Source organism: Phyllostomus hastatus, unplaced genomic scaffold (assembly GCF_019186645.2).
Source record: "Phyllostomus hastatus isolate PE091 unplaced genomic scaffold, TTU_PhHast_1.1 phas_contig_38, whole genome shotgun sequence".
Taxonomy (NCBI): Eukaryota; Metazoa; Chordata; class Mammalia; order Chiroptera; family Phyllostomidae; genus Phyllostomus; species Phyllostomus hastatus.
The window spans coordinates 31,853,018-31,866,009 of NW_025333869.1; the positions used below are offsets into that span (position 1 = coordinate 31,853,018).

Genomic DNA, 12,992 nt, shown 5'->3' on the forward strand with positions numbered 1-12,992 from the left:
GTAAACCTGACACATCAAAAATTAAGTTTACAAAAGAATACTCATCAGCTACTTTACTTTAAGTTAATGTAAGTAGATTCACTTCATTAAAGGATAATGAAATGTCCCAAGTGATTTTATTTAACTTTTTCAAGTGAAAAGTGTGATTTATCAAAACTTGATTTACAACTATAACTCAAGACAAGATACACATATATTCATTAAATGTCAGCTAAAATTAAATTTTAAAATTATTGTCAAAGATTGAAAAATGGTATGTATTAGCATTAAACCTATCTTGTGTGAACACATTTTAAAAACCAATGTTAATGATAAAATAAGTGTTACTTGATATCATAGGATAATTCAACTACAGTATCCCAGTAACAAGTTCATTTTGGAAATCTGGGTAGAGACAGTAAGCTGAATACACACATTTAGTTGCATCCCCACCACAAATCTCAGTAAAACAGAAAAAGTGATTTTTTAAAAAGACCCAAGTTCAGAACAATATAAAAGAGAGCATCACTTTTTTGGAGCTAGGAGGAAATGGGTAAGTAGTAACTGATTTAGGAGGCCTAAGAAAACTGAATACTAGCCAATAGTGGGAAAAACAGAAGCCAACCGAACTTTCATTGCAAAGCTCCCAAAGGGCTCAAGAATTGGTGGCACAATTCTTGGCCAAAAAGGGCAAAAGACAGAGAAAATGGCTGCCAGTCACTTAAGGATAGGTGGACCGTCTGCCCCACCCTCACCTTAGGTGCCTGGGTGCTCCTCTGTGCCCCAGCAGAACCCTGGGCTTATTCTTTGGAAAGAGTGAATCACAGGTTCTCTTGATTTGCAAATCTCTGGCAGTTTAGAGTAGGGCTAATAGGGATTAAGTAAAAGTTCATAAATTGAATACTGAGAAATTCTCCCATAATAGTGTAGCAACCAAGTAACTTTCAGAATGGAAGTCTTCTCTAAAGAATGTATCTGGTACAATACACACACACAGACAGACACATTGATAATTTTCCAAGGAAATGGTTGTTATGAATTATGTTCCCCAGAAAGATATGCTGAGGTCTGTTATGCACTGAATTCTGCCCCCAGCCAAATTCTTATGTTGAAGCCCTAACCTCCAAGGACTGTATTTGCAGATAGGTCTTTTATGGAGGTAATTAAGATTAAGTGAGGTCGTAAGGGTGAGGCTCTAATTCCAGAGAATGAGTGTCCTTATAAGAAGAGGAAGTGACACCAGAGATTTCTCTGCCAACACATGCACAGAAAAAGCCCATGTAAGGAAGGACAGGGAGAGAAGGTAGCCATCTACAAGCAAAAAAGAGACCTTACTAAAAACCAACCCTGATCTTAGACTTCCAGCCTACAGAACTATGAGAAAACAAATTTGGGTTGTTTAAGCTACTCAGTGCATGGTATTTTGTTAAGGCCGTCCAAGCAGACTAATGAAAAGTTCTAACCCCCAGTACCTCAGAATGTGACCTCATCTGGAAATAGGGTCACTGAACATGTAATCAGTTAAGATGAGGTCATACTGGGGTATGATGGGCCCTTAACCTAATATGACTGGTGTTCTTAAAAGAAGAACATAAAATACTGAGAAACCTAGACATGCAAGGGGAGAATACCATGGGACAACAGAGGCAGAAACTGAAGAGCTGCAGCTGACAGGCAAGGAACACCTAGAACTGCTGGCAACCACCAGAAGCTAGACAAAGGCAAGAAAAGATTCTTTTCCTCAGTAGGTTTCAGAGGGAGCGTGGCCCTGTACCTATGTTGATTACGTATTTCTAGCAGTCAGAACCGTGACACAATATTTTCCTGTTGTTTTAAGCCAATCAGCTTGTGGTACTTCCTTATGGAAGCCCTAGGAACAAATGGAATTGCCTAGTCAGATCACCCTAGTGAAGATCACATTCAGCAAACCTCTTCATTGGTACAGGCCTTCTTTCTAATCAGCCTTTTTTCTTTAGGATTTTATTTATATTTATTTATTTATTTATTTTTAGAGAAAGGGGAAGGGAGGGAGAAAGAGAGGGAGAGAAATATCAATGTGTGGTTGCCTCTCACACGGACCCCACTGGGGACCTGGCCTGCAACCCAGGCATGTGCCCTGACTGGGAATCGAACTGGCGACCCTTTGATTCGAAGCCTGTGCTCAATCCACTGAGCTACACCAGACAGGTCTCTAATTGGCCTTTTAATACAATACTCGAACATGTGCAGAAAATTAAGGGTCGCCTAACATCTGAGGAAATACATAAAAAAGTATAACATGAAACAAACAAAAGTCAAAGGAAAGAAGAATATGTCTAAAAAACTATCATTCATAGTCTCTAACAAAAGGGAAGATAATTTAAAATTAGAACAGGACACTATAGAAAAAGGAACATTAAAAAAAAGCTTGTAGAAATTAAAAACATGGGTGTAGAAATTGAAAGATTAATTGAAGGATTAGAAGATAAAACTGAAGAACTCTATCATAAAATCAAGCAAAAAGAAAGGGGTGGGAAAGAATAAAATGATCAGAACTTTAAACAATTAGTCTAAGTGGCTTTATAACTGAATTAAAGGAATCTCATAAAGAACAAACAGTGAAAATGGAGTAGAGAAAATCATTAAAGAAATAAATGTTAACCACATTCCCCACAGCTGAAGGATAAAGGATTCCTAGATTAAAATGAACTACTGAAGGTTCAGCAACACCAATTACAATCCACTCACATTAACACACATTATCGTAAAAATTTTAAATGGCAGGCTGTAGAAAAGATCCTGCAAGTAGGTAAGAAAGAGAATAGCTTCAGACTTCTCCACAGCAACACTAGAAGCTTAGAAAACAATGGAGAAAGGCCTTCAAAATTCTGAAGGAAAATTATTTCCAACCCAGCATCTCAAAAATTTTACCTGTTAGCTAGCTTTCTTAGGAAGGATGCATTTTATCAAAGTGAGGAAGTAAAATAAGGAAGAGAATGCCAGGAGGTGAAGAAATCTGAGGATCTAAAACAAGAGCCAGTCCAGACTATCTAATGGGTGAGAGTACACTGAGAAGAAATTCACACAGCTGTGGCAGAGTTTGGGTCTAAATTTGCAGTAAGAACAGAGAATATCAAATGAATGTAAAAAAACCCCAAGAAACCAATAAACAAAGCTGAAACCAAGACAATGAATAACAGCAAGGAAAACAAACCACTGTGTGGCAAAGGAGTGGCAATGGTGGAATACTGTAGAGGTTAGATGTGGTATTTACATGCATCTTATAAACACTACATAACAGATACTGTTATATGTCAGGTACTGATATAAATGCTTTATGTTTGATAACTCATATAATCTTCACAACCACCTGAGAAAGTAAGTACTATGACAGTTCTCATTTTACAGAAAAGGAAATGGAAGCACAGAAAGGTCAAATGACTTGAATAAAGAGCTAGTAATGGATAGGCCTGTGATGATAACCTAGAGACCATGGTTCTAGTGGCTGTATTGTTTATCTCCAAATTCTATTGCTTCTTTCTAATTTAGCCTAAATAATGTAGATATTGAATACTGATCCAATTCAAATTATACTGTAATGACATTAGGAAGCTATAGGGACAGGGAAAGATGCATGTGTATGGTCTAGTGACACTGGGTAACTCCTAAATCATCTTTAATACAATAGAAGGAAGTCAACTGATAATGTCTATTTGAAAAATTAAGAAACAGCAAAGGTATAAGCATGTTAATTAGATATGTAAATATACACACTAAAGGATTTGAATAAAAGCGTTGAAATTAGTTGCCTCTAGAGATGAAGGGAGGGTAGGGAACTGCTGTTTTTTACAAGCCTTGTAAAATGGTTTGGTTTTAATATTATAAAACGTGCAACTTTGATAAAAATAAAAAGTAAATTAAAAGTACATCAGGATGAAAAAGAAACAGATAAGCATGTGGCCTGAAAAAACTTTTCAAAAAATTTTTTAAAAATCTCACCTTAATTATTGGTTTAATCTTTACATTCCCTACATTATTAAAACCCTTGAAGCAAATGAATATAATTTTTAATTTATTGATTTGAGAAACATTGACTTGTTGCTCTGCTTATTAAAAATGTTTTTATTTACTGATTTGAGAGAGACAGAAACATTGATTTGTTCTTCCACTTACTCATGCATTCATTGGTCAGCTCCTGCATGTGCCCCAACCAGGGGTCAAACATGCATTGGGTCCCTTGGGATGACACTCCAACCAACTGAGTTATTTGACCACGGCTGTTTGTTCATTTTCATATCACTCAAATACTCAGTCAAAAATTAGGTCACTTTCAAAATCCAAGTCAATGGGGTTTTGGGGAGCCATTTATGGACCTTTAAAAGAGTAATCTGCCAGAGTTTTCCCCGTTTTTTATTCTTGCTTACAGTAAATCTCAGGACCAAATGTCTGATTTTGATTTTTATGTGCTGTTAGACAATCTTTTCATTGCCACTTTCTTCAACATTCTTAGAATAAAAACACTGGTTTCCTAGAAAAGCTATAGCAATTACATAGCACTTGGAAGTAAACACTCTATTTTCAAGTCATAAAATGGTATAAGCCTAAAAAATTTGCAAAACCATACTAATTCTTCAGTAAGTTTACATTTCAATTACTGCAAGACTGAAAGACTTTAAGTAGGCCATATCAGCCACACTATACAGGAAATTATATCCTAGGAAAGCTCTCTTTTAAAAATAGGCAAAGGAAGAAAGGAAGATTGCCAAAATACACAGCACTTTCCACGTGTTTTGATTTGAACACAGCATCTGTTTTATCAGGTGCAATCTACTATTTGAAGGCTTACAGGGAATGGTAGTAGTTAGGGTGGAAAAAAGTAAATTAATAAAAATGTTTGCTTTCTGAAAATAATTTTGAAGTAGATGTCAGCAGTATTTAGGTAATAACCAAATAGCTCAAAGAAAATGGTCTTTGGGACAAGTTGGACTGGACTATATATACTCCTTCTTAACCCAGCAGAATCAAAGCTGAGAAACTAGACCAATCTACTTAAGAAATGTACACATTCTTGTAAACACAATTTAGTATTTGATATAGACTTAAAAGTCAACTCTTCTTCCTTTTCTTATTTATTCATTCATTCCAAAAATACTGAGTACCTACCATATACCATGTATGTATGGGAATATAACGATTAACAAAACAATAAAACTGTGGTACAAAAGACAAAACCAAATAAATAATATAATATCAAATAGTATAAGAGGGTATTAAGAATGTAACAGGAAAATTTTAAGAAGGTTAATTTTACTAAAAAAAAACCCTATAAGACAAAGCAAATTTGGATGGAATCACGGTAACAGGAAAATTTTATGAGGACAGAGCTCTGACAAAACTGTTATCATTGAAGGCTAAACTGGATAACTAAGCTTAGTTGAAACTCAGCAAGAAAATAATATACACATTTTTGTCAGAAGTAAATTTAAGTTGGAAATACTTAAAGAACTGCCAAGACTTTACAAACTTTCAAAAACTTCCAATTTCATTTTCAACGATTTTGATCGCAGTTGATTTAGATGCTTATGGGTCCTGCTCTAGAACTGGTTAAGCTGCCTCACTGCCCTTCTTGGAAAATACCTACATAGTTGTTGCCCCTGAAGGTCTACCTTGGAATTAAATCAGAAGCACATTCACTGGCTGGTTGTGAAAGCTATTTCAACCTTTTTTTTTGGTGAAGCTAGGATCCTCACCTATTTTTCTAAAGGTACAACAGCATGGAAGAAGAATAAAGTATTAGAAACAGAAGATATCCAATTCCTTCTTCAATGATCCATATGACCCGGGCAAGTTAATTTACTTCTGAGCCTATAAGGTTGGAATATTTTCCCACCTACTTTATTGACTTGTAGTGAGGATCAGTGAGATATTGTGGTATGCAGAATAATGTCTCCTCACCACCCCCCAGAGAGGTCCACTTCCTGTGCTGAAATGTGTGAATGAGTTAGTTTACATGGTAAAGGAGAAATCAGGTTACTGATGGAATTCAGGTTGCTAATCAGATGACCTTGAGATAGGGAGAGGATCCTGGATTAGTCAGGTGGGCCCATTGTAATCACAAGCGTCCTTATAAGCGAAGAGGAAGGCAGAAGAGAGAACCAGGGAGATCACAGTGTGAGAAGGTCTCAGCTCAACATCTCACTTTGAAGAGAGAGCACTAGAGCCATAAGTCAAGGAATGTGGGCAGTCTGTAGAAGCTAGAAAGGGTAAGTAAACCAATTTTTCACTAGAGCCTCCAGAAGGAATGTAGCCCTGTGGATCCATTTCAGATTTCTGACCTATAAAACTGTAAGAAAATAAATTTGTGTTAATTTAAGCCACTAAGTGGTCATTTGTTACAGAAGCAATAGGACACAATACTAAAGTATTTTGAAATTGTTAGTGAATTATAGAAATGTAAGATGTTATTCTAATATGATATTGCGGTTTAGTCTCTCCAGCAGCCTTGATGGCATGCAAGTTGGTCACAGGAGGTCTTCAGAGTTGTATCATATTTCTTCGTCAAAGGCAGATGTTCTGCCTTTCCTGTTTCAGTACCTGACCATTTTTGCTTTTAGCTCTCATTTTATGTCAAGCAGAGGTGATACCATGTAATTACCAAACCAACTCCAGACACCTGCCTTCTGCTTCCCTAGTTTCTCTTCAATTGCTCATTATTTTGATATTTGTAAAGAGATGGTCAGGACAACCTTTTTTAGACTCACATTACTAAAACAAAATTATGCACAGGTATTTCCCATTTTGTTAATAATGAGTTAATCACTAAAATCAATTGTGCAAAGCAGTATGTAAAGGATATAACTAAACACACACAAATAGGTATGTATAGATATTATCAACACACCATTTTATAGTTTTTCAATTAGTTTGAGTAAGCATGTTAATGAATTCTCTTTCATAGGTTAAATTATCTTTAGTTTATAAAGCACAATTAAAATTTCGGGGTCAGACCATTCTTATTAACCCCAAATTTATAGAATAATTCAGTAATAAAAATTTGAGTGTTGTATTAAGGGAATAAAACACACAAATCCATGTTTTTTGAGTCTTTAAAAATTAACATTAACAGCTCTGGCTGGCGTAGCTCAGTGGATTGAGCATGGGCTGGGAACCAAAGTGTCCCAGGTTCGATTCCCAGCCAGGGTACATTCCTGGGTTGCAGGCCAGAACCCCCAGCAACCGCACATTGATGTTTCTCTCCCTCTCTCTCTCTCTCTCTCTCTCTCTCTCTCCCTCCCTTACCTCTCTAAAAATAAATAAATAAAATCTTAAAAAAAAAATTAACATTAACAAAGTTAAATTGATGTAAGGGACTAATATTTTATAATGGTTCTTAGGCCAGGCCCTAAATAATACCATCTTTTTTACAACATTAATTTACACATGAAAGGTCTATTTCTTTTTATCACAATTTATTATGCCTTTATATTTCTTATTGTCATCTTCTTACCTTTAATTTTAGGGGATGGTATTTATGTATATGCTGATAATACCCTCATATTATCTGAGTGTCTCACCTCAACTTTTAAATTTGTACTTAACTTTCCCCGCTGAAACGAAGTCACATAGATTTGTGAAGGAAGATAGGAGAATAACTTAAGCACAAATATATGCACAAAGACCCACATGCAGAGCCACAGTTATCTTATATCCTGGGTCTATACTACTTTATAGATGAAACGGACCAAAAATTGAGAAACATATTACCTTGTACTTCACTTGTACAGTTAATCAGATTCAGAAGACCACAGTTAATAACAGTATCACAAGCATTCCAAAAAAGGAGGACTATACTAAGCAGTACATTTACTACATACTAGTCAGTAATTACAATCCCATCTTAATTCATATTTTCATGGTACTTGGAAATGAAGAGAAACTCATTTTTATCTATTAATAGAAAACTCCAATTAAATTAAGATATTTCATGGTAGGGCAAAGTGTCGTCTATGAATTAGTATAAGGCTGTTTTGCTCTATTTAATTCCTATTAAATTTGTAGGTGACATTGGTTGTTAACAGGATCAAAGGTTTCTAGTGTGTATTTCTTTTTTTTTTTTTTTTTAGATTTTTTTATTTTTTATTTATTTATTTTTAGGGAGGGAAGGGAGGGAGGGAGGGAGAGAGAGAGAGAGATAGAGAGAGAGAGAGAAACATCGATGTGCAGTTGCTGGGGGTTATGGCCTGCAACCTAGGAATGTGCCCTGGCTGGGAATCGAACCTGGGACACTTTGGTTCCCAGCCCGCGCTCAATCCACTAAGCTACGCCAGCCAGGGCTCTAGTGTGTATTTCTATAATACATCATCTATAGATTGCATTGTGTGTTTACCACTCAAATAATTTTCTGTCATTAAATATCTGACCCATGTTACTGGACCTCCCAATGCCCTTCCCTGTGGTAACTACCACACTGTTGTCTGTGTCTATGAGTTTTAGTTTTATATCCCACATATGAGTGAAGTCATATGGTTCTTAGCTTTTTCTGACCTATTTTGCTTAGCATGATGTTCTCAAAACCCACCCATGTTGTCACAAATGGCAAAAGTATTTAATCTTTTCCTATAAAAAATTGACAGTACTGTAATTTCACATCTACTGAATGTAGTAATAAAAAAACATGGGTTGTATTTCATGTTTTTGGGTTTTCCTGTCATTTTAATAGTAATTAGTTTTAATTTTATCTTATAAAACTATTGGTCTTACATAGACTATTGGTCTATGACTTTCTGGAAATTAAAAAAATGAAAATTGGTCCTTTACCATGGGTAGCCTGAGAAGCACTGTTAACAGGAGATAAGTGCTTGTTTCTAAAAATGAATGTATATCAGAACGATAAAACAATAGTTGGAGCATTTACTATAACATGTATTAAAATATGTCCCTTCAAACCATTTATAAAATCACTTTATATTACTAGGACATAAAGTTGTTCCATCTCTTAGGGCTACTTCACCAACCCTAGATCTAAGAGATATATATAATAAAAAGATAGAACAATTTCGGAGCTCAACTAAGCAAGTTCTCTCCCATTGCTAGATATATTCTACCATTCTGACTGATTTGTACATACTTCACTTCAAAAATTAGTTTTATAGAAAAGAGAAAAAACAACTATAAAAGTTCAAAGTGGGTTAATTATAAAAGTTTCACACTGCCCCCCCCCCCTTTCCGGGGGAAAAAAAAAGGACCCTAAATAAAGTACTATAAAGAATCATTATCTGATCTCTGACCATTTAAACAACTGGATGACTAAGCTACCATCCAAGATCCCTTACAAAGTACCATGGCTATATAACCCAAAGAAATGAAACAGGTACTCAAAGAAATCATTGTACATGAATGTGTATGATGACACCATTCAGAACAGCCAAAAGGCAGAAATATTCCAGATGCTCATCAGTGGATGAAAGCAGAAACAATGTTGTGTATGCAAACTGTGGAACATTATTCAGCCCTAGGGTGGAATGCAATACTGATACATGTTTGTTATAATACAGATAAATCTTGAAAAACAGACTAAGTGAAAGAAGCCAGACACAAAAGGTCACACATAATTCCATCAATATGAAATATCCAGAATGGTTAATTCCATACAAACAGAAAGCAGGCTGATGATTGCAACTGTCAGTAGCAATGAGGTATATGGATATTTAAATCAATTAGAAAGTGACAGAACACCTACGAAAAAAGGAAAAGGTTTTGGGGCCAAAGAGATAAATTCTCAGTGTACCTATAAATTTATAAGACTATAAAACCAGACAATCCCCCAGCCTCATTTATACTGGACCTTACAGACTAAATGAATAAGAGATATCCAATTACTCATTTGGGAATCACACTTATTTAAATGCCAACTCACAGTGCACTATTTTTGACATTCCATTTTGGAATTATATTCAAAATTACTTTTAAAGAAGACTGATTTCAGCCCTGGCTGGTGTAGTTCAGTGGATTCAGCGCTGGCCTGCAAACCAAAGGGTCGCTAGTTCAATCCCCAGTCAGGCACATGCCTGGATTGTGGACCAGGACTCCAGTAGGGGGCATGTGAGAGGCAACCACACATTGATGTTTCTCTCCCTCTCTTCCTCCCTCCCTTTTCCTCTTCCAAAAATAAATAAATAAAATCTTTTAAAAAAAGGCTAATTTCAGTACTTCATTTATATTACACTTTTAACCCAAAATATTATGCCAGCTGTTTCTAAAATAATGACAGTTTTTCTAGTGTTGTACATAATGGGTACATTAAATTAAAATTAATTACTCATGAAACTATACTTACATATTCCTTCACGTTTTTGGTTTTCACAGTTTTGTATGAATAATAGGCAGGATACAGCATTCCAAACACCAACCTAAAAGTAAAAAGTACAAGATGATTAATCAAACAGTGCTTTTAAGAGCTCATGAAAATATCGCCTAGCAGAAAAATAGAAGGTACATGGAAGGTACATATGACACTGTAAATTTGTATGAATACAAACTTGTGTATAAACTAAATCTCTCAGAAAAGCAGAGGAAGATACACTGATTTTTTTAACAAAAAATAATTTTAATATTTGGTAGAAAAATGCAAAAAAAGAGTCCCAACCCTACTAGTGAGAGGTAACCACAGACAAAACTTTACTGTATGCAAAACCCCACTTTTATCCATGTGTAATAGACATCAAATATCACACACACACACACACACACACACACACACACACACACAGAGTTTGTGGCAATGGAAAGGCGGTCATTCACTTCTAATTATAATGACAGTGCTGGGAAACAAGGATTGATACATTTACTGCAACACACACATTAAAATAACATTATTTTAAGCATTTATAAAATAGCTAAGTCACAAGTAGGACTTGTTTTAATGCCATCTGCTAAGGTTATTTCACTAAATCCCAGGTCTGAGAGATGTGTACATATATATATATAATGAAAGAAAAGACACAGAAATGGCATGACACAGAATATATATGGTTTACAATTGGCATTTTCACATACTACATCATGGAAGTTTTTGTCTTCAAATATTATTCTACTGTATTATTCTTAATATCATCATTGTAGCCTAAACTGAGATTACCATTGTTTATTTAAACAATCCCATATTTATCAGCATTTGGTTAATCTCCTGGGTTTGGCTATTGCACATAAAACTGAAAAACACTTCCATGTATATTGATATTCACTAACTGGTTGTGATGTTATTGCTTGAAATAATATACCCATTTTTATCTATTACCAAGATACTCCAGAGAGGTAGTTCCACTTTACATTCCTACACGTTACCAATCATGAGTATCATCATTTTGAAAAAAGTTTGCCGGCTAAATAAATAGAAAAGTAACAATCTCATAGATGTTTTAGTGTGCATGTCTGAACACCAGTAAGTATGAATTTTTTTCAAGTATTTACTGGCCTTTTGATGCCGGGGGGTATATGACATCCTGTTATCTCTTGTCTTTTTTTGGCCTGTTTTTAAAAAGAATCTTTTATTTTTGAATATTTTAAAGTTTTATAGAAAAGTTGGGAAGACAGTACAGTTCCCATATACCCTGTAACAAGTTTTCCTTATTATTAACAGCTTGCATTAGTATGCTCACAATTATTAACCAATATTAATATTTATTAACTGAAGTCCAGGGTTTTCTCAGATTTCTTTCGTTTTCACCTAGCATCCTTTTTTTTTTCTGTCCCAGGATCTCATCCAGAATTGCATATTAAACTGTTTTTTGCCCCCTTAACTCCTCTTGGCTCTAACAGTTTCTCAGACTTTCCTTGGGAAATGACCTCTAACAGTTTAATGAAGTGTTGGTCAAGTTAATTGTAGGAGGCCCATCTACTGGAATTTGTGTGCTGTTTTCCTCATGGTTAGACGGAGGTATAGGTTTTTTGGAGGAGGACTACAGAGGTAAAGTTCCATTTCATCATATTTTATCAAGGACAGATACTATCAACACACCACTCTTGATGTTACCCTTGACCAGAAGGCTAAGGCATTCATTGCTTGTTAGCTTGGCCACTGTGAAGTGCTCCCTCTTCCCCCTTTTCTGTGCTGTACTCTTTAGAAGTCACTATGCAAAGGCCACATTTTGATGGGGGTTTATGCTCCATTCTGAGGGCAGAGTACCTACATAAGTTATTTGGAATTTTTCTACACAGGAGCTTTGTCTATTCTCCCCTAGTTAGTTATTTATCCAATGATTTATTTGTATCACTACAGACATGTTTATTTTATACTTGAGTTCTATTCCAATAATATTTTATTTATTGCTCAAAGATTTGAACACTGGGAGATTTTCAGTGGGTTCCCATGTCCACTTTACATACCTCTATAACTGAGAGGGCTTTTAAAGACAAAACAAAACAAAACATAAAATGATTTGTTACTTTCTGGCACTGCATTATGTACCAGGCTCCTACTGAGTACTTTCTGCCTCATTCCTAGAATCAGCTGTTTCTCCAAGATGCTTTCATTTCTTTTATTGGAGGATTATATTTAAGGCCAAGATCTGGGTGCTTGGTATGCTCATTGTTACTGAAATATTGTCATTGACATTATTATCGGCATTGACATTGTTAGTGCAATATTGTCAATGACAATGTCATTGCCATTGTTACTGGAATATTGATTCTAGGCCCTTCTTTGTCTATTTTTATATGTTAACAAATATTTTTCTAGGTTACTGTTATCGTTTGATTTGGTTTATGAAGTTTGCTGAAGTACAGATTACATTATGTTTGCTAGGGTTGCCATAATAATATACCCCAGACTAGGTGGCTTAAACAACAGATAATTATTTTCTCATAATTATTCTGGAGGCTAGACATACAAGGTCAAGGTACTGGCAGGCTGGTTTCTTCCGAGGCCTCCCTTCTCGGACTGCAGATGGCTATTTTCTCCTTGTGCCTTCACATGGTCATCCCTTCCTGTCTGTGTGTGTCCTGGTCTCTTCCTGTAACAGCACCAGTCAGAGTGG

The 12,992-nt window shown here is 35.5% G+C and overlaps 1 protein-coding gene across 1 annotated transcript in view; it reads right to left on the reverse strand.

The window, feature by feature from the left end:
- Positions 1-12,992, reverse strand: part of REEP3 (receptor accessory protein 3) — a 78,484-nt gene that overhangs the window by 38,730 nt on the left and 26,762 nt on the right. Inside the window, exon 2 of the mRNA XM_045842051.1 lies at positions 10,295-10,367. Within this exon, the coding sequence (XP_045698007.1) occupies positions 10,295-10,367 (73 nt within the window). The remainder of the gene's footprint in view (positions 1-10,294; positions 10,368-12,992) is intronic.